Source organism: Colletotrichum destructivum, chromosome 1 (genome assembly GCF_034447905.1).
Source record: "Colletotrichum destructivum chromosome 1, complete sequence".
NCBI classification, from domain to species: domain Eukaryota; kingdom Fungi; phylum Ascomycota; class Sordariomycetes; order Glomerellales; family Glomerellaceae; genus Colletotrichum; species Colletotrichum destructivum.
The window spans coordinates 6,970,188-6,995,850 of NC_085896.1; the positions used below are offsets into that span (position 1 = coordinate 6,970,188).

The 25,663-nt window shown below is 52.4% G+C and overlaps 3 protein-coding genes across 3 annotated transcripts; all 3 read left to right on the forward strand.

Moving 5' to 3' along the window:
• Nucleotides 1–4,837: 4,837 nt before the first annotated feature.
• CDEST_02078 (Putative HAT dimerization domain, ribonuclease H-like superfamily) lies at nucleotides 4,838–7,786 on the forward strand (the record flags this gene model as incomplete). The annotated part of the gene is made up of 4 exons (XM_062918237.1): nucleotides 4,838–4,872; nucleotides 4,928–5,284; nucleotides 5,627–6,676; nucleotides 6,739–7,786. 4 exons carry the CDS (start codon nucleotides 4,838–4,840, stop codon nucleotides 7,784–7,786), a joined length of 2,490 nt encoding a protein of 829 aa, XP_062774288.1.
• Nucleotides 7,787–12,849: 5,063 nt separating this feature from the next.
• CDEST_02079 (uncharacterized protein) lies at nucleotides 12,850–13,470 on the forward strand. Its single transcript, XM_062918238.1, has 2 exons — nucleotides 12,850–13,003; nucleotides 13,106–13,470. The coding sequence occupies exons 1-2, from the start codon at nucleotides 12,962–12,964 to the stop codon at nucleotides 13,307–13,309; spliced, it is 246 nt and encodes an 81-aa protein (XP_062774289.1). The 5' UTR covers nucleotides 12,850–12,961; the 3' UTR covers nucleotides 13,310–13,470.
• Nucleotides 13,471–13,947: 477 nt separating this feature from the next.
• On the forward strand, nucleotides 13,948–15,363 carry CDEST_02080 (Putative aminoglycoside phosphotransferase, protein kinase-like domain superfamily). Its single transcript, XM_062918239.1, has 2 exons — nucleotides 13,948–14,528; nucleotides 14,648–15,363. The coding sequence occupies exons 1-2, from the start codon at nucleotides 14,019–14,021 to the stop codon at nucleotides 15,329–15,331; spliced, it is 1,194 nt and encodes a 397-aa protein (XP_062774290.1). The 5' UTR covers nucleotides 13,948–14,018; the 3' UTR covers nucleotides 15,332–15,363.
• Nucleotides 15,364–25,663: the final 10,300 nt, after the last annotated feature.

Sequence of the window (25,663 nt, forward strand, 5' to 3'; positions counted from 1 at the left end):
GTACTGTTCCTCTTCTTCAACGCAGATCTGGTGCAGCACCGGATAGGGGCCGACGGGGGAGCTATCGCCTTTGTCGACGACTACACGGCGTGGGTGACGGGGCCGACTGCCACGGCCAACCGCGAGGGCATTCAGTCCATTGTCAACGAGGCTCTGGCTTGGGGACGACGGAGCGGTGCGACGTTCGAAACTGACAAGACGGCCATCATCCATTTCTCAAGGAACAAGGAGAGGCTGGACGACGACGATGCGTTTACGGTCGGAGGGCAGACGGTACGGCCACAGACACAGGTCAAGATACTGGGAGTCGTCATGGATCAGCAGCTCCGCTTCAAGCAGCAAGTTGCCAATGCGGCCACCAAAAGCCTCAAAGCAGCGATGGCCCTCAGACGTCTTCGCGGCCTAGCACCGTTGACGGCGAGACAACTCTTTACAGCAGCGGTCGCACCGGTGATGGACTACGCGTCGAACGTCTGGAGATACTCCTGCGGGACAGCACTATTACAGCAACTTAACCGAGTGCAAAAGATAGCATCGCAAGCCATCATAGGAACCTTTCGGACGGTAGCATTGGCAGTGGCAGAAGCCGAGGCCGGCATTCTCCCGGTTCAGCAACGATTCGCGAGACGGGCCACGAGCTTCTGGGTCAGATTGAACACCTTGCCGGACAATCATCCTCTGGCCAGGGTCCGCACCAACATGAAGAAGCGATTCGCGTCGCCACTACAGAGGATGGCCGCGGATCATAAGGCGATAGCGATGGACGAACTAGAACAGATCCGGCCGTTTGCATTGAGTCCATGGGAAGAAAGGCTTGAGCGGTTAGAGGACGAGAAGACAACAGAAACAATGGAAAAGGGAAGATGGTGGAACCAAACGGTGGTTATCACCAGTGCGTCCGTCAAGAATGGGACAGTCGGCATCGGCGCCGTCATCAGGCCGTCGCTGAGCGCTAGTCTGGTGGGAACGTTGGCGACCGTTGCGGTAACATTGGGCGACCGAGAGAAACAGAACCTGTTCACAGCTGAGCTCGCAGCCATCCACAGAGCGCTGGAGGCTCTTCCGGAGAGTCTGAAATACGGCAACATCGCGATACTGAGCAGGAACAAAGCAGCCGTACTAGCAGCCAGCAAACCACACCAGCAGTCGGGACAAGCAGACATACAACGCATCTACGAGAAAGCCAGCAAGCTTAGGAAGGCAGGCAACACCATCTCGATCGGATGGATCACGCCCGATGCAGATCCAGAACTGATGCAAGCGGCCAAGAGGGCCGCGCAGAGAAGCGCGAACCCGAGCTCGCCACCGACAAAACGTCCGTACCGAGCAGCATCAACAACACTCGCCATAGCAATGAGAACACAAAAGCATAGCTGGTCGATCCCAGCAGGAGTCGGAAAGTACAGCAAGAGAATCGACGCAGCACTGCCGGGCAAACACACACGAGAACTGTACGACCCGCTGACGGCGGCACAGGCGAAGGTGCTGGCCCAGTTGAGAACAGGGATGGCGCGGCTGAACGGGTACCTGCACCAGATCAAGGCAGTGCCGTCAGGAATATGCCCTTGCAGGCAAGCAGAGGAGACAGTGGAGCACTTTCTGTTCCGGTGCACAAAATGGGACCAGCAGCGAAGGGAAATGCAACAGAAGACAGGACAACGGACAGGCAACCTTCCCTTCCACCTCGGAGGAAAGTCACGTACAGATGCAAACGACTGGACACCATGCATGGAAGCAGTGCAGGCGACGATCCAATACGCACTAGCAACAAGACGGCTTGACGACAGGGCCTAGGCCACCATCGACAACCCTATACCACCTACTAACCATCCAACTCGTGCCCGACAGCAGGTTCGCGCCAGCGGCTGAAGATAGGAAGCTGGGCACCTGGAGAAAACACCTTCACGGACGACTTGCTACTAACCCCACGAGATCACAGCATACAACAAAGACTAGAGTGAGGTTGATTTCAACAAGGAGCTAATGTAAGGGCTAAGCGAGGTATGTAATAAAGCGGTTGTGGAGGGTTTATGCATAAGTACGACAGTTGCCCTTAATGGGGCGTAATAATAAATCATCATCATCATCATCAGCATACTTGGGGGTGAGCCAAAAAGTGCTAGGCCAAGAGCGCCATGCGAAGAGCAGTTCAGCGGCTGGAATAAACGGCTTTGTGCCAAGACTTCAGGCTTGATCTTCCGCCCTAGCGTTGTGAGAAGCAGGCCACTGGCGCTTCCAGAGTTCCGCGACGAATGAGATGACACGAGAAACGAAGTAGGAGACACTTGAGTTTCTCGGCAGGAATCAGGTCTGCTTCATTGGACGTGGGAAAGAAAGGCTGGCAGCCTACACCACTTACTTAGGACGCAGCTCCCAAGCGTTACGCTGAACGCTGTTGTGGCGGGATAGCAACCTGATACACTGGACAGTAGGGGCAACCAAGGCTGCTGGGAAAACGTAGCTCGGTGTGTCATAGCAGAGTTGGGCTGCGTCCTAGGCTCTCCAGAACTGCTCTTCCATTTAAGGGAGGCTAAGGCTTGTGGCGCTTGTCTTAAATTTGCAATTGGTCGACAATGCGTGTCGTAAGCTGAGCCACAGCTTGGATCAGGGGAAACACCGAATCGGAAGACATCCAATCCGCCCGTACTCCAACGGGGAAAGGGCGATTTCCCGGACTTCCACGATGATAGTCAGAACACTGTAAATCTTGGCATTTCGAACCTGCCCCAAAACTGGACAACAGGTATGCCGTGATTGCCTAAGCTCTATTGACCAACCGAGGCTCGGATCTTGTGATTGATGGTGGTCGGCATTAGCCAGAATCTCCTGTCGGCAAGCTTCGGAAGGCTTGACGTCCAGTTCATCTAATGCCCAGCCTGCAGGCTAATCGTGGTGAAGGCAGGTTGAGACAAACTAGGTTAATCAAGTCGCGAGCTGTGCTTCCGCCCATGCCCATCCTCTTCGGCCTACCAACAATTCCCTCCCCCTCCCAGCCCCTGAAGACAGAGCCCTTTGATGCGCCATCCAACAGCGAGAAATTTTGTTGGTCCTTATGCACTGAACGGAAGAGCAGACGTCGCCGCTAGAGAGGCCACGGGATGGAGGCAGAACGGACGGCCAGGCGCCAGGGCAGATAAGCCAAGAGCCCTGTTCAGGATCAGGTTCACAATCAAGAAATGCTATGGTCACATAAACAGTCGCACCAAAAGTGGCAAATTGACGGTTAGTCAGGGTGGCCAGCGAAATACGCATATATGAGTGAGCAGAAAAGAGTGTCTTATTCGTACTAAAGAGTGTATGGGATCACCACAGGCTTGTGGGCCTAATACCAGCGCTGCCGTCAAAGCAATCAAAGCAAATATGGCCTCGTATTTGATTTGTTTGGTTTATTGGCCACCTGCGTTTGATTGATTGGTAAACATTGTGTTTATTTGACTCATTTGACTGGTGAGCCTATCCGCAACTGTCACCAAGGCTGATTGCCCCCCCCTTTAGCCACTGTCTCAAGCACTGAATCTTCTCGAGGAGAGCTGGATCCATAGTCTGCCTCTGCGAAGTGAGGGTCAGCTTCGATGCGCTGAACGCTCTCTTTCAGTCTGCTGACTGTGAGGGTATTGCCAGAATATCAAGAGCCATCTGACTAAGGCGAGGAAACTGACACTGATGCTCAAACCACCACTCAATAGGCTCACAACCAGGCTGCCTCTGAAGCTGTAGACATCTCTCCAGCTCATCAGACTCCTCGTTATCGCTGTCCTCAACCATGGTTGCTTCAGCATGTACCCGTTCTTCAAAGATGTCTGGTTCCTGTGGTGGTTCACGAGTCTGGGCTGGGAATAGCCTCATCGCCCTCTCCTCTGATGGATACCATCGGCTGAAGTACGCTGCGAGAGCCACCACTGTGTCTGACACCCAAAGGACTTGCCGATCAGATTTCCAATTCCTTTTGAGGTATTTCAAGTTGAAGGCAGGGTGGAGAAGAAGGGCAGAGGCGTATAAAGGAGACTCCGCAGTCAGACTATAGTACTCGTTAAGCTTCTTCCAGCCATTGTTAATAGCGACTCGCATCAACTGACGACAGTCAGGGCCCATATTCTGAAAACCAGATATTGTGGATATGTACTCTTGACGAGCGTGGAAAGGCAAGGCAGCCTCAGTATACCGACTTTCTTGTAATGGTTGAGGTGAAGGGAGGCGGACCTGAAGGGTACGGCGACCTCGGCCATAGGTATGTGGTTGTGAGCCATGTTGGGAGAAGGCAATCGATGATGCTTGTGATGCTTCAACTTCAGCATTTTGGCTAGGATCGTTATAAAACATCTTCCAGCCTTCGAAGTGGCTCAGGAGATACTCCATTGCAGCGATTACCTCCCACAGACGGCCATGGGTAAGTAATGGATGAGCCAAAAGTGACGCAGGCAGATACGGACCCAGGCAGTAATGGACGAGCCAAAAGTGACGCAGACAGATATGGACGCAGACAATAATGTACGAGCCAAAAGTGACGCAGACAGATATGGACGCAGACAATAATGTACGAGCCAAAAGTGACGCAGGCAGATACGGACCCAGGCAGTAATGGACGAGCCAAAAGTGACGCAGGCATATATGGACGCAGACAATAATGGACCACGTTCTCGGCCCCAGGGCGGCTCGGCCTGGGCCATGGTCTGCCATCGAGACCGGTGTGGGCCTATGTGACCTCGAAGGAGTCATGAATCATATCGTAGAGTGCCACTTTCTGCCGGATCTGCACGCCCACCAGGAGTAAGATCCGGCTTTAGGTCATAATGCCACCTTTCGCGAAGTGAGAGGGCTCCCTGGCTACTCGCTTCAGATGGTACCTCCCTGTTGTTGCGATTCATCCATCAAGTGAGTGAAAGCCGCAGCCTGTCAGGAATCAAGATTCACAACTGACGATCTCAAGTTTCTTGCTTCTTACATCCTTATGCGATCAGCAGCTCCTCGATAGTCCCAGTCTGGGCAACTATGAGCCGGCCTTTCTCCACCCCACCTACAACTCCTATGATGGGTGGCATCCTGGTTATGCAAGTGGGATGTGCAAGCCAGTGGACAACGGCGCTTCGAATGGCTATTTCATGGAGAGCCCGTACCCCGAGGCCTACTTGACTGGTGCAAGCCTGAGCAGCGCTGTGTCTGTCGATGATACGCCGGTCGAGCTGTTTCAACCGTGGACCTACGGTCTCGACGCTCAGCCTGTCCAGCAACAGGACTTCGTGCTTGGTAACGGCGACAGTTGGAATGTTATTGGGGGGCAAAATGGGTCTCTCACAGATTCTGCACCATCCTTTTCTGGCCGGATAACCTCCTTAGACTCTTGAGGGGTTCCCTTCCTTATCCCTGCTCCGTTCGATTGCGCATGGGTCAACACTGTATAATGTAGCGACTGTTGTTTAATTCCAGCAGGAGAAAATCAAAACCGGAGTCTTGTATTCGAGTGCGTAAACATAAGAGTACTCCGTTTAGTGATGTTGTACAGCATGTACAACCGTGTTGTACGTACGTACGTACAGGAAGAAAAAGTACGTACACGTACTGCGTACGTACAGCTGGATCCATAATACTCCTAAAAGGGGAATTTATGGGTCTTATTGTACAAATACAGGGCGGGCTGTACAAAATCTCTGTTGGCTGAGCAGCTCAACACACTCTGCCATTCTCTCTCAATTGAAGGCATCGCCAACAAGATGGCGCCCACCCAAGCTAACGCTGCCTTCGTTTGGCGACAATTTGTCGACATCGGCCGCCTTAATTCCAAGAAAAGCAAGCGATACAGATGCCGTCACTGCCAGAAGGATTTTGCGGCGACCTCTGTTGGGAGGCCGAAAGAGCATCTCGCTGCGTGTGAGAAATGGCAAGCCAAGCAGCGACAAGAGCGTCGAGCTCAAGATAACGCTGGCTATCTTCCCTCCTGTTATGAAGCTATACAAAAGAAGATAACCGAGGTCGGAATCCAGCATATCTCGCAGGACGAGAGTCACAGTTACGCCTATGATGCCGCCGCTGCTGTAATCGCCGGCGGTCGGCCCTTCAGCCTCTTCGAGAGCCGCCGTTGGCGTTATTTCTTCACTCGCATTAAGCCTGGCTGGAAGCCTCCTAGCCGCGCCGCCATCACGAGAATTCTTCCCGACTTCTATCAGGAACTCCATGACGAGGTTTCCAAACGCATTACCAGCTCAGAATGGCTCAACATCATATTTGACGCTTCCGATAATGTCTCGGGGCACAGAATCGTCAACATCTCGGCACAACTACCAGACGGCCCAGCATTCTACTGGAAAACGCTTGACACGGGAGACGAACAGCACACGGCGGAGAATTGGGTGAAGCTGATATGGGGAGAAATGCAACAACTGTGCGGCGGTGATCTCTCCAGAATCAATTCTATCTGTACAGATACCGAAAACACAATGCGCTCTGTACACGACTTGCTAGGGAGATTCCCAGAGCTCTCACACGTCAACTTCTCTCTATGCGATTCTCACGGCCTTCAGCTTCTAATCAAAGACATCCTTCTTCTTCCCTTCTTTGAGGATCTCCTTAATAACGTCAGCACCCTTCTCATGTTCTTCTCACGGTCTAAATTACAATTGCAAAGATTGAGGATGTGCCAGCGCACAAGGTGGAACGGAGTAACTCGCGCGCTGATCAGAAGGTACCGTTCAATTGTTAGCTGTGACCGAGAAACCGATATACTAACCGGCTCGTTCCGAATAGTGTGATTACACGCTGGGGTTCTCAGTACAACTCTTTCTTCTCCCTCCTCCGTTCTCGAGACCCTGCTAGAGACTGGTCTATTCGAAAAGATGTACGAGATGAACTGCGATCTCAAGATTGCCCCGTTCTCCTGCCCGAAGCCGTTCGAATCATCAAAGACAACAGCTTTTGGCTAAAACTGGAGGCTGCGATCGCTGTGCTAAAACCCGTGAACGAATTCCAACACGCTTCCGAGGCTGATGGGGCGGGAATCGCACACGTGGTAAATCGTTGGCTGCAAATCAAAAGCAAATGGGCTGAGATGGGAGAGGCTGATCAGTTTCCTGATATTCCGTGGGACGACATTGACGCTATCTTCAAAGCTCGGCTTGATAAGCAAACGTACGATATACATTGGATCGCCGATACCCTCCGGCCTGACACAACAGGTCCGAATTCGAAACTGCCGCCTAGCGTCTTTGCGCGCGTACAAGAGTATTTGCAGATGCAGCTGAACGACGACGACGAATATCACCGTGCCCTCTCCGAATTCACACACTTCCGAATGCGTACGGGCGGCCCGGACGGTTTATTTAGTAAGCACAGCGCTGTATACGACGAAGGCTTCAAGCCATCAATGGCGTGGCAGTGCCTCCTCAACCAGGGCTCGATTCTGGCTAGAGTGGCTGTGAAGGTAATGAGCACGCTTGCGAACTCCGTGCCCTCAGAACGAAGTTTTTCTGCTATTAGTTTCATACACACAAAAGCTCGAAATCGTCTTACGCCCATGCACGCGGACATGCAGGCCTTCATTTTTATGAACGACCGCGTACTTGATCGCCTTAAGGATCAGAAGTACGCCCACAAAAAGCGCTGGGCGGACCTTGAGGAGAAGGACTGGCTAGAACTCGAAGATTCATATCTCGATTTGTTTGTGAATGCGCAGGGCAAGAAGGTCTGGATGGATGGTCTGATGGCCTCCACCAGTGGAGATTTTGAATGGGAGGGTGTATTACAGTCAACGGGTGACATTTTGGGGGTCGGCACTGAGGTGGGATCCGAGACCTGAGAGCCCTATTACCAGTATTGCCTTAAAAGGAAAGGGGAAATTTTATGGCATGTACATGTACGTACAACTTCGTTGTACGTACGTACAACGGCTAAAATACAGTACGTACGTACGTACGTGTACAAGAAATTGCATCACTAACTCCGTTAAGTCAGTCCGTGTGAGGTCACATCTCAAGGACCTATCGTCCAGGCCGATAGCGTGATTGCCAATGAAATAATCAAAGCCACGCCCACTTAAATTTACATCACACAATTGCGTTGAGGCCCCTCCTCTCTATGCCGCGCATGCGTCTGCCCCTTTGTCTCTGATGCCAAAGGGAGGTTGTTGCCATGGCCGTTGGAGGCCGATATGTAGCCTTCCGGGCACACGAGTCATCCGGCCGGCGGCCGGACAGCTAATGTTCTGACAAAATGCTTCGTTGGGTCCTTCACTCTGACCCTGGTGGAACACTACCGCTAGTCGTGTCGCTTTGGGTGCCGAGACTGTTTGCCCCCCTACACATGTAGAAACTAATGCATGGTGTACATTACACACCTATTGAAGTGATGTGCAGCAACTATTCACTGGTGATACTCCGGAGCTTTGCATGGCGCTTGAACTTCCACATCGCACAAGTTATGCATATCATTGGTGCGGGTACTCAACATACTATCTGGGTACCTTGGCAGTACTCACGACGTCATTGTGATTCGCCAGCGACGCGCTGCCCAGCCTGGCCGTTGGAGAGGTTTCCTCTGCAATACCTTCTCACAGGCGCTGGAGAAGAAGCCTACGAAAACAATTCTGGGAAAGCACGTTCCTGGGCACGTAAGTGGGATTGTTCATCGTTGCGGTTGCTCTCCGTGACTCCAACCCAGTTGATTGGTCGATCCGTCCCACAGTCGCATTGCGGGTGAGGTGCGGAATACTCGGTGTCGGCAGACACACCGAGAATGTCTGCCAAGCCGCCACTCTACCATCGGAAACTGTATTCTGCAACTGTGGGGTCTTTCCGCATTGGTCACCTGCCAGAAGGAAGACGCAGCACACTCATCCGCTAGCTTAGTCAGAGCTGCCAGAAGACGGCTCCCAATAGGTTCACGGGTCCGTACACTCACGGGTCTCTCATTAGTCAGCAACATCCACTGTATTTTTCTTCCCAGCGCTGACCAACAATCGATCACAACCACCATCATATTTCTACCAATGCATTTAAACGACCTCCTTCCCCCGCAAGCGTGTTTCTCATCACAGGAAGAATTGTTGATCAGTCTACCTATTTGGGCAGCAATTAGAGACTATAAGTTCATTGTACGAAGGTCGACTATTGGAAGGTCTGGCCGATCAACAATCACCCACTCATGCAATCGATTCCGTTCTGGTTGCCAATTCTCGGTATTAGGCAAGGAAGAATGGAGCGAGAATTGGCTTCTCAAACACCGGGAAGCCAGATTCTCTCAACATAACCACGACACTAAAGACGACCGCAAGCCTCAAGACGATCTCCATTCCCGGGACAATCACGAACCTCAAGACCGGCAGCAAGAAGTGACGCAAAAACGAACTTGGAGACCCTCGGATTGAGCCTCAACACGGGTTTTCAAGCAGGTCGCAAGACAAGGAAACAAAACGACTACCTACATGTAGTAAATGTCATTTAGAAGGCCACACAAGGAGTGCGAAATCTTGTCCCCAACGACACCGCCCCAGCCCCTGCTGAAAAGAAAAATACAGTGGATGTTGCTGACTAATGAGAGACCCGTAAGTGTACGGACCCGTGAACCTATTGGGAGCCCAGAAGACCGGGGAGCCGCAAATAATTTCACACATTGACTGCCAAGACGTTCTTTCTGCTTGAGATCAAGGAAATAACGAGCTGCACCCCCGTCGAAGACCGGCGCTCCGGTCGGCCAAACCATGCCAGAGCGCGTTCTCTAACAAGGAAGCCCCTCCGGATGAAGCAACTCCTGCTCTGTACAAACTTGCGGATCATCCGATTGGACATAAATTGCAAAGGCAGGGTGACAGTAAGCCCATGCTGGGAACGAGTGGCAAAATATACTATTCGATGGGCACTCGCGCTAAAACGTCTTGGCGCCAGAAGAAACTAGCGTTGACAGGCCTAATGTTTACTGGGGGCGGGGGCGGGCTGAGTGAGGGGACGCATGCGGCTTATTGTATATCGACAAGAAAAAGAAACACTGGACACCATCACGCACTGTATGCACTGTACAGGTCAGTGACCGCTACCTCGCCTGCCTCCAAGTACGCCGCTGGCCAGCTGGTAGCATCGCCAGGGTGAGAGAGGGCTTCCTTTGATAAAAACCTCGCGTGTTGAAGCGCTTACAAATTGAGTTCGCAAAGTAACCACCTGAGCAGCTCCCCAGCATACGCGGGAGCTAATTGGTCGACCTGTCAATGCCTAGCTACTTCCCTCGACTTCTGGAGCTTGAGTATGGCATACTGTGTGAATGCAAAGTCGGCATTAACTGTAGAAGACTTGGACTTGAGCTGCAGTATAACCAACTACAGACACAGCAACTTGCAGCGCTTGAGTCGAGACTGTTCGCAGAGCCGTAAGAGGCTGCTTCTTGTTTGCACCAGTTGTAATATCCGCCAAGCCGTGCTCCAGGCTACGACACGGCGTTGCAGTGTCCCGTTGGAAGATACACTACACCGACTAGCTTGGTGTGGGCGGCTAGCGTTTTTTCCACGTCCAATCAAGCAGAGCTAGCTCCTGCCAAGAACCTCGAGTGTCTCCCTACGAAGCGCCCGTGGCCTGCTTCTCAAAACGCTAGGGCGGAAGATCGGGCCCAAAATCATGACACAAAGCTGTTCGTTGCAGCCGCTGACTGCTCTTTGCATGGCGTTCTTGAATCTTGGCTTAAGTATGGTTATCGGAACGGCCTCATTCAACGCCGACTCCGGTTGGTCAACGAACGCCAGGGCGCCTTTTCTGACAAGGGACCTCCCAAGGTGAAGCAAGATCTACTACCTATCTTTTGTCACACGGAGAGCGCTCGTGCAGCCTTGCGGATCATCCGATTGGATACCGATGGCTGAGGCGGGTCGCAATATTGCATTTGACCCTTTGATATATCCACTGGTTAAGGGGCCTAACCACACCCTTAGGTGTGTTATACGTGCATAAACAAGGGAGGATAGGCAAATCACTCATGGATTTTAATGGTTTCCGGTCGTCCGTGTTAACCGTTTGTCACATTTCAGACGCGGCTAGCGTTGTGACGGGTGGTCCGTGCATGGACGTGAAAAATGATGGAATCTTTGCCAAGTCCACGTTCCGGGTTGGTGCGTAACGATATGGTCGTCTCTGCCTGGTATGCATACCAACAAACCAATCAAGTATTCGACAGGCTGGAACAAACAACCATTCCTTAGCGGAGTCTTGGTCGCGCCGTACTGACACTAGTTCATTCCTATGTCTCGGCAGGAACCAGGTCTGCTTCACTGGACATGACAGAAATGCTAGCAGCCCGTACCCTGTAGTTAGTTATTGTACAGGTACTTTCCAACAGGACACTGCAACCCAGTTTCCCCACTCCCTCACGGCTTTGGGTATCCACGGCTGGAGCAAACACGGAGTAGCCTTTTCAGCTTTGTAAACCGTCTTCACTCAAGCGCTGTACGTTGCTGGACTGCAGGTCAAGACTGCGCCCTGGTTGCTGCAGCCACCCAAAGACCAACCGATTACGACTACTATGTAGTGCCATTGCCCCACTTAGCATGTGGCAGCAATGCACCGGCGCACCGTCAGCTTAAACCAGCAAGGACGATGCTTGGGTACTTAGGTCTTGACGGTCGCCAGGCGCTTTCCGTCACTCTTTTGCGGGTTTAGCCAATAGTGGAGTTAGGAGGGTTACAAGCGAGTCAACGGGACATGCACGCTGTCAGTCAGTGGCTTTAAGCGCTGTGACTGTCCAGTGTAGACAGCGCGGAAGCACTTGCCCCACCCCATACATACATCGTACACAGTACGTCGACGGTACGGTGCCCCGCACCGTGAAGACGTTGCGATGTGTTTACACGCTTCCCGTGAGGCAGTCGCATCGCCTGCAGGGATGTGCCATGCTTTCAATCATCAATCGTTTCTCCTTCGTGGTGCCGAGCTTGATGAGGCAGCGAGCATGGGAAGTCTTCGAAGGTTATGTTTTCAGATCAAACAAGGAGACCAACGTTAGGCTTGTGTGGTATGGGGTGCAGCCTTCCCACACCTCGCTGATGATTGTCTGTGGTATGACATCAAGGCATTGTGGCGAGAAAAAGAAAGCATAAGACCTCCCCCGTACGCGAATTGACAACATCCAGGCAGCCGTTTGAGATGGATATGAACAAATATTGAAATGGGGGTGGCCGCCCTATCCCATCAACCGCGGCAAGGCCCCAAAAAGTGGAGAAATCCAATAAAAACAAGCCAAGGTATCTCTAATCCAGATATCACTACAGCTAAGGTCTCTTAGTGGCCCTTAGGGCTTTAGCTGCCTAAAGCTTTAGGGGCCTCAGTGGTATAGTTTAGTGGCCCTAGGTGTACAGATGTAGTGCGGAGAAAAGTGGAATTTAAAGTGGAGACTGGGGCCATGCCGCGGTTGATGGGATAGGGTGTGAGAAAAAACATCAAGCGTGAGCTGCTGACGGAACTACATAAGTACATAGAATAGCCTCATACAAATGAGGGGTCCTCTCTTTTGTACATATGGCTTAACGGTACATGTTCCAAGTTCTGACAGCTGCCTTGACTAGCTTTAGAGCTGTCATTTCCGACAAGTTGACAGCCAAGAATGGAACACTATGGACTAGCTTAAAACAGCATTGTCAGGTGTCGATAATTGCGGTCACTGCAAAACTTCCTTCTCTTTTTGTCAGAAATGTATCGAGACACTCCTGGCACCAACAAGATCCGGATGATACTCCATAAGGCGAGGTGCATTATCTACTCCTACGCGTAGCTGTCATCTGTGGTTTGCCATTAATATCTCAGGCCGAGGAAGGAGCATGTCTGTCGGGTCATGATATCCAGGCCAGAACTTGGCATTGTACAGCTCATAAAAGCCACGACTTTCCACCTTCGAATGCGAAATGGTTTTTGCTGCGTGACCCATCTACAATAGCAACAATCTAGTCCCCAACCCAAATTTGTTAAACAACACATTCTGTATCCGCTATAAATACATCGCAATGGCTTCATTGATCTCATCATTCGACTGTCCTTCATCCGATGTCAGTCCGAGCATCTCGTTCTCCCCCTGCTTGCATTCGAATCTTCAGCCTTCTTTCATAGTAACTCAACTTGTGACGAACCCATGCTAATTTTGTTCTTAGGTCTGGCCAAAGGCAGTCGGTGCCACAGTAGACTCTGTGTCCACAAGCATGACTGCCAACTGCCGTGCTTTTTCCTGCAAAGGAACGGGGATCAAGATGGGAGAGAAATGTTCAGTGTGTGGCTGGGAACGCCCAAGTGGAGATGCTGCCGAATCCGAGTCTGCATCGGAGGGCTACCCAGGGTTCAGTTGTCGAGAGATTTGAGAACTTGTCGTTGCATTTCAACGTCGCCGAGATTCCGCACTTCTCCGCTCCACGACGCTTCCTGGAAACTCAATTCTAGCCACATATCATATCAGGCCGCCAAAGTGTAAAAGAAGAATTGGAACAGATGGCAGCAAGAAAACCCTTACTTTCTCTAGGTTGGGGGTGGGGGGTGGGGGGTTGGTTGTTGACGCGTTGGTTTTGTCTCATTATGCCAACTACACGGCTGTTCTACTAAAGGGATTGATTCAACACTTCCCTATTCAATGAAACTGATCTCTGATCTTGTAAAATGCCTTGTCTTGCTTTGGTGCAGATGCCCGGTAGATACAGATAACAAAAAGTAACCTTCGAACAGCGTGTCATCTCACGTAAATTGTCAAAAGTGTAGATTGCAGGGAGCGGATCGAAGCTAATGATTCCAATGTACTCTGTACCGGAGGCAAAATGGCGGGTTGCACAAAAGGCGCCCGAGGATGGTGTGTTCGCATTTTGGCAAAAGTTCCGAACCAACGTGCGGACGAAACATCAATATGCAATCTAGTGGGGTTAGTGTCTCTTTGCTAGCTTGGCGACCGGCCCATACCTATATATATAAGTCCGACCCTCCATGATGCATTTTTACCTACATCCGTCTACTCACGATCAGGGCTCGACTCTCTTGGCAACGACAACGCCCCAAAATTGTTCCCTACTCGCCTAGATCGCCATGACTCCCAGCCACGACAAAAGCCTACCGCCCGAACTGAGCTGGGACCCTACTATTTCATCGCAAGCCCAGGCGAATGACTGCCTCCAGCGAACCAAATGGGAGGCTCTACGCAACATTGCCTCCAGCGCTAACAGAGATGACCCGTGCAAGTTGTTTTATCCCTACACAGTTGGCGGCAGCTTTCTTGTGCGTTTGCTTGAGTTCCAAGACGGAACCCGCTGGGTCGCCCGTGTTCAACTTCGAAAGTCGACCCCAGAGACCTCTCAGAAATTACTCATCGACATAGACACTACGATTCTGCTCAAGACGAAAACCAAGGCTCCAGTTCCTCAGATCTTCGCATTCGAACTTGACGACGAAAATCCAACGGGGTCTGCTTTTGTTCTGCTCGAGTACCTGCCTGGCAACAACGCCGCAGATGAAGCTAGTAACTATGAGAAGACCGATTGGGCCCTTATACCACTTCAGCATCGCCCTACATTTTATCGCACTATGGCGGCTGCTCACGTAAGTTCCCAGCACCTTCGAAGTCTTACTTTGCCTTGGAGGCTCCAGATGGCATGTCTCCGACATCTGCTCGGGTTATACCAGCATCGCGACTAAAGCTAACTAGAAGGACTTTTAAGGTTCAAATTGCGTCAGCCCGTCTCCCACAGATTGGTACTGTTATTCGCAAAACAGATGGCAGCTTCACCGTGGGTCCAATCCCGGGCATCGGGGGACCATTTGACACAGCGGCATCCTTCATCCAACAGTGGGCTACTAGGATCAAATTTCCCTACGACGAAAGCTATCTCCGGAGGGCTCTCCCTGACTCAGTCATCGACGAAATCCTGGAGGGAAACAGCCAATTCCCATCCCGGCTTGCTAAGTTGGCTAGTGACGGCAAGCTCTTCACGCGTGAAGGACCCTTCCCAATCCGCCACAATGATCTCTTTCACAGCAACGTAATCGTCACGAAGGCCTATGACGTCCTGGGTGTCATCGACTGGGAAAACGCATACACGGTACCATGGGAACTGGTTGACGCTCCTTGGTTCTTGAGCACGGTACCTCGCCTCTTGAATAGGCCAGATCAATATGATGGCAAAGGCCAGCCGCTGGACAAGGATGAGGCCGGGCAGTGGGAGGACGAAAAGGCCTATGCTGAAATGGTGCGGGAGGCCGAGGTCGATGCTCGCACAGACCATAACCTCTCCCAGATCCTCGCCGATGAAGATTCTAGAACCATGGCTGCCGTCATTCGCCTATTCTCTCAGGGTAAGATGGGCTTATACGGACGAGTTCTGGATTATTTTGAAGCCAATTAAGGTATTATCGCTACATGGTGCAGCATTTTTATGGAGACAAGAGTTGAGATGGAGCAAAGTGAATAAATTCCCAGTCGCCTGTAAGCTACCCAAAAGTAGTTGCAGTTCGACAGCCTAACGGAAGCCCCTTGAGAATGGAAGGCCGAGAGGAACAGTTTCTGTACATCATGCAGAATGGCTTGATCAGCGGGACATGTCGCAACTTGTTCGATGCAGCCGGAGATAACAAGCCGCCGCGTAGAGATAATTCACCGTTCCACCATCCTGCATGCAACTACTCTTGGAAATGTAAGACCAATGCCGGAAAATTATGACTATGGTCTTCTCACCTCAAGCAGTAGTCGCCAGATAGGAAAATAGTCAAGTTATATTTGTATATCGTTGGCAGCCTTTTGCTCACTTGGACTAGAATCCTTCTGATGGAGGGGCGCGATGTACAACCGCCGGCTTTGCTTGTACAAGTTCTACGCCCGGAACGAGTGGTAGCATGAATAGTATGGTCTTTCCCGACACCTGCCGAAAGCACGACGATGAGCACCTCTGCCAGGCGCACTCCCGCTCTTCTTTGGCCCTGCAGCCCGCAGCTTATCCGAAAGGTCTCCGAAGGCCCGTGTCAAGGCACTTGTCGACAGACATTATCGTTGTCGGCCATGCTCCTTGACAGAATCCTTGCATGCTTCTATGCGAGTCATGGACATAACCCATCCAGAATGGTCTTGTTAGATTGACGCCTGTGTCCGGATTAAAGGCTGTCAAAACTACAATACTCGCATAAATGTAATATGCAAGAACCGGTGAAAACGGGTAGATACAAGACAGAACCCCGCTTCGACCGGGATGGGAGGAATCCCTCAATCAAGCACACAACCACTCTTTGATCAATGAACCCAGGTGTATTGCATCGAATCGACATCGATTATCTATGTAACATAAGATTTCCGCCCCACTGCTGTCAGTGCGCATCACTCTTGGCGGCGCCTATTACACTTCTGGCTTCCAGCTGGGTAAATGGCTAACTTTGTTAGATTGACGCCTGTGTCCGGATAAATGGTAGCTAAAACTGGCTTATCTGCATAGCTGCAATATGCAAGAACCGGTGAGAGCAGGTAGATACAAGACAGAACCCCGCTTCGACCAAGAGGAGAATAATCCCTCAATCAAACACAACAATCACTCATTGATCAATGAACCCAAGTGTATTGCGTCTAGTTGACATCGATTATCCAACAAACTTGATTTTTTCTTGTTGAGGTAAAGCACTAATGCGGCATTAATCTGAGGCCGGAATTTCGCCGCAAACATCGTTCACAACCGAAAGGGCCACGTCGTCATTGTCCTTGGCACCGTCAGGCTTCTCCACGCCGATCTCTTTGTCATCTTCTGCGCCATCAGTCTCCTCGGCATCCGCAGTCTGATACTTTCTTCCTTCAAAGATGTCCTTTACAGATGCCTCCAGAAGATGGCCTACAAGTGTCTTGTGAACACGATCTTCTGTCACCATACCCTCAATAAGCTCCTTTTCCTGTCTATCAAGCTCCTGTCGCCGGCGACGAATTACCTCCAGTTGAGAAAGAGTACGATCCTCCAAGACATTCTTATTCAACTCCATCGATTTGATTTTTTCGTCGATATCTGACATCAACTCTTCCAGCTGAGCAGCGCGGGTGAGGTCTTGAAGGGCCTCTGTCAGTCTTAGTGCCGCTCGTAGCATTTGGCTAACCCCACGGGCCGTAGTGGGGAGTCTGTGAACAGCTGTGTGTCTTATTTGATGAGTTGGAGCCAGTAATTCCTTGAAAGATGACCCAGAGAAGATGATCGCGTTTGAGGGGAACTGTGATACATTTTTCTCAAGAATCTTCTCCCATTTCGTCAGCTCAACCGCTAGAGCGCATTCCCAGCCTTGTTGTCGGAGGACATCTGGAAGCCATCGAGTTGCAAAGTCAAAACAACATTCTTCCAAAACCTTTTGAGTGGTTGTCAGGATTGCGTGTTGCGTGCTGTATGGGAGGTATGATGGGTAAAGCGACGGGACCTTGGGATGCGGCGGGCATGGCGCTATCGTGGAGCCTGAAACAAATTAGCATACATTCCGGTTGGTGGCGTGTCGTGATGTGTGTCGCGGACCTTCCTGAAAGGTGATACTCTCCACCAAGCATTCATCACCCTGTGAAGCGTCAACCACTGCCGTGGGGCATTGCTCTTCATCTTCAGATTGGGTGATTTCGTCCAAGACATTCGCAACCGACCTCGCCGCGTCAGCTTCTGATGCTTCTCGCTCGGCATCACGTTGCGGGGAAGTGAGGAACAGGTCGGGAAGCAGGACTTTTGCTCGTAGGTCCGATTCGAAAGCGCGGCTCTCTAGCAAGAATTGGACGATCTTGATGAGTTTCTTCTCGCCCATGGTCTGGAAGACAACTTCCCTCTCGCCTAATTTTTCTTGGCATCCGCTGTTAGTGAATCAGGTGATGAACCACTAGAATCCTTAACAGCCGAAAACTCTTCACCTCTCTGCTCCGGAGCCCTTCCGCGATGGCCTCACAGCCTCCGGCGGGCATCGGACCGCTGCCGGCCTCACCGGCCGGCCCCGCTCGGGGCTCTGGGCCACCTCCAGAGCCAACCTCTCCATCAAGGGCTAAACGCCGCCGCAATACCGAGACTCAGCCACTCCGGCCCAGCCTCGCGGGAAGCCAGCCTAACACCTTCAACCCAGCTCCCCCAACGGCAAAGGGGCCTCCGATCTCAACTCCAGCTACTGGTAGGACCGCCACTGGCTCTGTCTTGTTCGCCCTGGACGAGGAGGCCAGGCACTATGAGGCCCGCAAGGATGTCTTCTTGACTATCGCGCAGTCTGTGGATAATGTCGTCTCCAGCTTTGAGGGCCCCAGGAAGCAGATCGCGAAAGAGGCTACAGCCTATGTGATCCAAGCCCTAAAGAAGCTCATTAACAAGGAACATGCTCCGACACTGACCCGGAGCTGGGCCGCCGTCACGGCCTCGGCACCAGGTACAGCTCCAGACCCCCACCGGGCTCCGACCCGCCCGCAGGCCAGACCCCAGACAAAATCCCAGGCCCCACCCCAGCCCCAACCCCAGCCGAAAGAGGACCTCCGGGTCTTCGCCCGCATCTCGGAGGAGGGCCTGTCGGCTGCCCGAAAGAACGCCCCTTTTGCCCTCCGCCAGACAGTTTGCCGGACCTTTGGCCTCCAACTGGCAGATATCCCTCACATCTACCACATTGCGACCGGATACTCACTAAGGCCATCAAACAAGCAGATCCAACAAGGCCTCCTGGCAGACAAGCAAAAACTAGCGGGCTGCTTAGGGGCTTACAAGATAGAGACTCCTATAAAGTGGTTTACCTACGTCGTCCCGCGCTGCCCAGCCAAACTGTGGAGCGTTGATGGGGACGCCCTGGACCCAGCCACCTTGATCGAAGACGAGGTCTTTGCCCAGACAAGACTGAAGCCCACCCGGGCCCGGCAATCCCGCCTTGGGCCGAACCCCATTACGAACGAAGTCTCTTGGGTCATCTCATTCCTCACAGAGGTACAGCCCTTCAGACTGTTCAACCAAAGCAGCAGGTCCCAACTCATTCAGAAGAGGAAGACGCTCATCAGACACGACCCCGGCTGCCAGGGCTACCACTCAAACAGCTACTGCAACCGACAGCCGCTCTGCAACAACTGCAGCAGACCTTCAGACTCGCACGAGACTGGGCCCTGTACAGCTAAACCGAAGTGTGCGAACTGTTGCGGCCCGTTCCAGGCTAGCCACAAGAATTGCCCAGCTAGGCCTATGACGATGAACGGCATCCCTGCCCTCCCAGACCGGAAGGAGCGGGCTCGGATCCGCAAGGTTGGACAGAAGGCCTATGACGCCCTCTATGAGGCCGGCCTAAGCGCCTCTCGGAACAGCACCCAACAGCCTGGGGATCTCCCTCCCACCGACCAGGATCAACCGCCCGGCTCCAAGCGGCCACGCAAAAGGACACCTTCCGAGAGCTCAATTGTGTGCCTCGGGGACAGGGACACCGATAGTAGCAGCATGAGTGAGGATGAGCCCGAGGATGCCGAGGGTCCTCCCCAGACTAACCAGACTAACCGCGCTATCCTACCTCTCTTGAGCAGGAGTCAGAGGGTAGCCCAGAAACCGGATTACAACGTTGCTAATGCCTACACCCACCTGGAACTCGACTCGGAGACGTAGGCCGAAGCAGGCCTCTCCACAGGTGCTACGTATAGCTCAGTGCAACGTAGGGAAGCAGTCGCCAGCACATACAGCTTTCCTGGAGCTCTGCTGGGCTGAGCTGATCGACATTGTACTGGTCCAGGAACCCTGGATAGGCTATGTTGACAAAATGCAAATCAACACACATCCAGGTTTTGATTCCTACGTCCCAGTGGACTTTTGGAAGGACAGGGAAACCAGGCCTAGGGTCATGACCTACATACGGAAAGGGATGAAGTGGAAGGCCCAGCAGCAGAGGCCCGTCCAGACAAGGGACATCCTATGGATCACAGTTGACAACGCAACTACTGTGGTTAACATATACAGACAACCAGGAGACCCACAATCTCACACAACCACAACCCTACTAGAATACAGGCCGCCAGAAAGAGTCCTTGTAGCAGGGGACCTCAACGCTCATCACTACTCCTGGGAGCCCGGATCGAGGAACAGGAATAGGGGGGGCGACATTGCAGACTGGGCAGATAGCCACGGCCTGGCACTCATCGGCGAGACAGGGACTGCGACCCATGCCCAAGGCCATGTACTCGATCTTACCTTCTCAAACATTCCCCTCGCACACGCAGTGGTCAGCCCACACCTGCACCCAGGGGCCGATCATCAAGCAATTATCGCAACGATCCCGCTTCAAAAGCACCGACAACAACAGACAGACCAACCACAGTCACTATCAGTCGCAAACTCGGCCCTACCCCGGTTTAGAGACCTGATCAGAGCAGGAGTCTTAGTCTTACCTACCCTCCAGAACGCACCTACCCCTGCCGAGTTGGACACCCAAGCTGGAAGAATAGCCGACCTTCTCTCCACGGCTGTCCAGGCTGTAGGGAAGAAACGAGGAAAGCATGGGAAGGGGGCCCCTTGGTGGACAGAGGAGTGCGCAGTAGCCCACCGAACGTACCGCGAGGCCTGCCGCCGACAAGCCCAAGAGCTAGAGCAGACCCTACGCCTTCTTACCCCACGCCTTGCTATCCTCGAAGAGCAGAAGGCCTTCTTGAGTACAGTCAGGAAAGCTAAGCGGGCCTACTGGGCTGCTAAGATCGAAGGAGTTACCTCGGACCAAGACCTCTACAAGATTATGGGCTGGCGAAAGGCTAGCCTAGGGGTAAAAGCCCCCCCTCTGGTAGTGGAGGGTCAGACGATCAACGACACTCAGGGTAAGGCCCAAGCACTCCGAAGAGCCCTCCTAGAGAGGTTCAGTGCCCAGGATGACCTTCCGGGAGACCCGTTCGACGTCCCTACGGTCTCTCGACGACGGATGCCCTGGCATGATGTCATCAGTAGAGAAGAGCTGAGGGAGGCTACCCTGACAAAGACCACGACCCCTGGCATCGACGGGATCACAACACGGCTGCTGCGGGCTTGCTGGGACCTTATATCTGATCCTGTCAGACAACTGTTCCAAGCTTGCATACAGACGGGCTACTTCCCCCAGCCTTTCCGCAGAGCGGAGGTCGCTATGATCCAGAAGGCAGGGAAAACAGACTTTTCTAAAGCCGGATCCTGGCGGCCAATAGCCCTACTATCTTGTTTTGGGAAAGGTCTCGAGAGGCTGATAGCCAGAAGAATGTCCTACCTTACCATCCTAGAAGGGGTGACCAGCTCACAGCAAATAGGGGCTCTATTTGGCAGATCAGCGGTTGACCTAACCACCTGCCTCGCCCACGACATCGAAATGGCCCTTGACAAAGGGCTCACAGCTACATTGGTAACGATGGACGTCCAAGGGGCTTTTGACTCTGTTCTTCGGAACCGGCTGATTGTCCGGCTACGACAACAAGGCTGGCCTCACAGCCTGATCAGACTGATATTCCACTTTGCTTCGAACAGAAGTGCCAGAGTCAGGCTGGAGGACGCAACAACAGAGGACTTCCCGCTGGCTTGCGGGCTGCCCCAGGGCTCCCCGCTGTCTCCTATTCTTTTCCTGCTTTACATCGCAGACATCTTAGCAGAAGACCCGAAGCTTCGGTTCGGGTACGCAGACGACATCGGCCTTCTGGCTATGGGCCCCTCCCTTGAGAGTAATGCTGCGACCCTCGGCCAGGAGATCACACGCATTCTCGACTGGGGAACGGAGAACAAGGTCGCTTTTGACCCAAAGAAGTCCGAGGCTATCCACTTCACAAGGAAACATAATCAGCAAAGAGATCTGCCAGAGATCAAGGCGAGACACCTTAGAATCGTAGCATCAACGAAGCCCATCCGTTGGCTAGGGGTCTGTTTCGACAAGAGGCTTTCTTTCCGACACCATGTTGAAACAAAGCTGGCTGCGGCGACGAAGGCGGCCCAACATCTTAGACACCTGACAAACACAAAAGGCGGGCTCCCGGCCGCTGCTGTACGCAAGGCTGTGATCTCCTGCGTCCTGCCAATCGCCCTGTACGGGGCCGAGACCTGGTATGGAGGCATGACCAAGCCAGCCCCTGGCAGAGCCGCCGATACCGGCCGCAATCTTTCCCGCCAGACAGGCGCAGTCAGCACAGGCCAGAAGAGTCTTGCAATCAAGCTCGAAAGGGTCATCACGACGGCAGCAAGGGCTATCCTGCCGGCCTGGAAAACAACTCCAACACGCAGCCTCCTTAGGGATGCTGGACTACCACCAAGCAAGGTGGCTCTGGAAGGAGTCCGCCTCCGCTTCGCAGCACGTCTAAAGAAGGTTGATCCACAACACCCTCTTGTCCCGAGGCTCTCCCAACGAGGGCGGCAGCAGACGAAGCTCCAACGGACTGCAGACCTTGCACCAAAATGCCCGAGACCAGCACTCATCCAACCGCAGTACCTCCCAGGCTCACAAGACCTGATAGTCCTGCAGACTAAGAAAGAGGCAGCCAAAGCTTTCCAGGCCTGGCTAAAGACCGTACCAGACAGCCATATGGTTGTCTTTTCAGATGGCTCCAAAGCGACGAACGGAGCCACAGGATATGGGTTTGTTATCTACCGCAGCAACAGGCGCGTGGCCCAGGGCTGCGGCCGACTCGGTCTAGCAGAGGTGTTCGACGCTGAGGCTGAAGGGGCGAGGATAGGACTCCGGCGGGCCCTCTTAACCTCCCAAGGCCAACCCATACACATCTGCATCGACAACACCAGTGTCATCCGAGGAATACGGGGCGAGGCCCCAGACACCTCGCAAGCAGCGGTTCTCGAGATCTAAGCTGCTGCTAGGATATACAACATCCACACCCACTGGGCGCCAGGGCACCAGGGGATTAAGGGCAACGAAGAGGCGGACCGGCTAGCCAAGGAGGGCACGGCGCTGCCGGTCCCTCTAGGCCAACTAGCTACGCTCTCCGGGATCAAACGGCTTGGTAGAGAGCGATTGCGAAACCAGTACAGACAGTGGTGGGGTAAAGAGGCGACCGAACGGTACACCCAGCTTGGACTGAGGCTACACTTCTCCTGCCCTCCCGAACTCGCCCTACCACGGAGCACCCTTCATCACCTCTTAGCGGCCCGGTCGGGCCACGGGGACTTTGAACACTATCACCGACGCTTTAACCACACCGAAGCTTTGCTAACCTGCTCCTGCGGGGAGGCAAAAGACGTAGATCATCTGGTCTACTGCCCAGCGACCTTGGCGAGGAGGCAGCAGTGGCCCACCCTCTACCCATCTGGTCCGCTCGACCCCATCGGACCTGTGGGATCCCTCGAACGATACTTCAAGGGACTAATGACTGACCCAAAAGGCTTTGAGGCCTTCCTGCGCGTGACCCACTTCTTCCGGAAGATCTGCCCACGCTACTAGGGGCCGGGCTCCGGCACGGGATCTAGACAGCCAACTCAACCCCTAAAGGGAAATAGACGGGAAGCAATGAAACTGGGGAACCAGCGGGAACCAGGGACAGATAGAACGCATAGTAGCCATCAGGCAGGATTTGGAGGACGAAAGGAAGGGCGATGTATGAAGTACATAGTCCTAGCCCACGGCTCTCCACGCCACATACCCTTCGGGAGGTCTGCGACAAGGGTTCCACCCTTGCCGCCATGGCGTTAAATACAACAACAACAACAACAACAACAACTACGCCGAAGCCATTTCCCATTCTAGATCTGCCGCTGGAGCTGATACTCGACATCATTGCGATCTGGCAGCAGTGTGATCGCGGTAGCCTATTGAATCTTTCCGCCTCAAGTACACGTCTTCGATTCATATGTATCCCGTACATATTCAAATCGATCAGCATCTGCATGCAGAGAGGCCAGTTTTATGATTTCTTACAGTCCATCAGTGGGAAGAAACAAATTCTATCAGTAGTCAGGTAACGTTGACAGTCTCTATCCTTACCAATGGGGCCCCTCAAGTTGGTACTAAGACAGACTCTAGACTCCTTGCTATCCGTATCCGAAGGTCTCCGGAGGCTATCGATGGTCCCTCTGACGTAGCGGCACCAGCCCTCTTTGCCGAAGTCCTTTGCGGTATGGGCAATCTCAAAGAACTCTCGCTTCATGTCTTGAACGGTGGAGAGTTTCTAATCGATCCGTTTTACACTGTTCTCTGCAAAAGACCCTTGCTTTCAGTAAAGACGATTTTGTATTACGGTAGAACAACCCCCGATTCTATTTCGACAGTGTTTCCCAACGCACGCAAACTCAGTATCAACGTTTGCATTCCGCTGGAATCCACAACCATCTTTCATAAACTTGCCTCGCACTCCAAGCTAGATACGTTGGAAGTCTCTAAAAATGGTTGGTCGTTGAGAGATGTGCAAGAGGTGGTAGACCGTCTTCCTAATATTCGTTACCTCCTACTAAGAGGTTTACTAGATGGGGTAAGGGTATCGGTAATTAATCTTCCTTCTGATGTCTCCAAACGACATTTTCTGATACTGATCATGCATAGGATCTTGTTTCTACCATCCAGCAGCTTCCTAAGCTTGAGAGACTTGCCCTCACCCACGAACAAAAAGTGCCTCGCCCGCCGGGTCCTTTACAACAGGGAGACATTGACGATATTTTATGGCAGACCGACAATCACATACTCAATGAGAAACCATGCGTTAACGCCTTAGAGCTTTTTCAGCGATGTCCAAACCTGCAAAGATTGTTTTTACGACCGTACTGGTTCTTCCCAGTTAAGAGGTTTGGCAAGGTAGTTGATGTAAAACACACGGTCCCTCGCTATCATGATTTTTACACCAAGATACGAGAATGGCCGGCAATCTCGAAAGTTACTGGGCGTCTGTAACGACCCAATCAGTTGGTGCTGGCTGGCGTGACTATATAGTACAGAACAGGAGATAATGATACAAGATTTTACTACAGCTATGTGCGAAAAAGATGTCCTGTTAAGTTGAACTCTTATGGTTCTGAAACGACCTGTTGTTGGTCTAGATAAACCTGAATATCCCGCACCCATCGGCGGGCCACGCCTTCCAGCGACACATTCTTGCCATACTTTGGCGGAGTTTCCGACGTCATAAACCCTTAGAAGTTGACGATCATCTGGCCAATCCCACACGAGGGGATCAGGAACCTCTGCGACTACGCCGTAGAATACTCGACTGCCACTCGCAAAGGTGCAGATGACTTCAGTTACGTCGAGACGTGATGACCATGCCGCATCGACCGCCGTGCCTTTTTGCACTCTCATGTTGACTTGTGAGAATACGGCTTCTCAACAGTACAGCTAAGGTCTCCTCGTGAGTATGAGAAAAGCTTTGGAGAGAAGACTGATGATGAGAAAGTAGACTGATGACGGGAAAGAAGGGGCGTCGACTCTCGGCAGACAACCCGAATTTAAAGCGCGCAAGCAGATCCGTCTACACTTATGTAGTACAGCCATTTTTCCATCTTGACTTCTTTTTAGTTGCCGCATAGATCTGCTCTTTTGTCAATAGACCGTTTGTTCTGGATCTTAACTCCAAATCAGTATCGAGCAGTCGCTGCTGCATCGGGATCTCACAAATGCTGCACTGTGGCCACACAAGTCAAAAAGCATGATCGCAATACTTGACAATACGCGTACGCTAGAAACATAAGCCTGGTGATGTTTATATGTACAGAAGTTCTGACTATGTTCGGCTGTACAATACCCCCCCCCCCCCCCCCCCCCCCTCGTACGAATAAACAACTTGCAGAAGCAGTTGGGTT

Excerpts from the sequence above, each read along its gene's own strand:
- CDEST_02079 (XM_062918238.1), top strand. The coding sequence starts at position 12,962 with ATGGCTTCATTGATCTCATCATTCGACTGTCCTTCATCCGAT. Across the intron at positions 13,004-13,105 it reads TCGACTGTCCTTCATCCGAT|GTCTGGCCAAAGGCAGTCGG; the intron begins GTCAGTCCGAGC and ends TTTTGTTCTTAG.
- CDEST_02080 (XM_062918239.1), top strand. The coding sequence starts at position 14,019 with ATGACTCCCAGCCACGACAAAAGCCTACCGCCCGAACTGAGCTGGGAC. Across the intron at positions 14,529-14,647 it reads GCACTATGGCGGCTGCTCAC|GTTCAAATTGCGTCAGCCCG; the intron begins GTAAGTTCCCAG and ends AGGACTTTTAAG.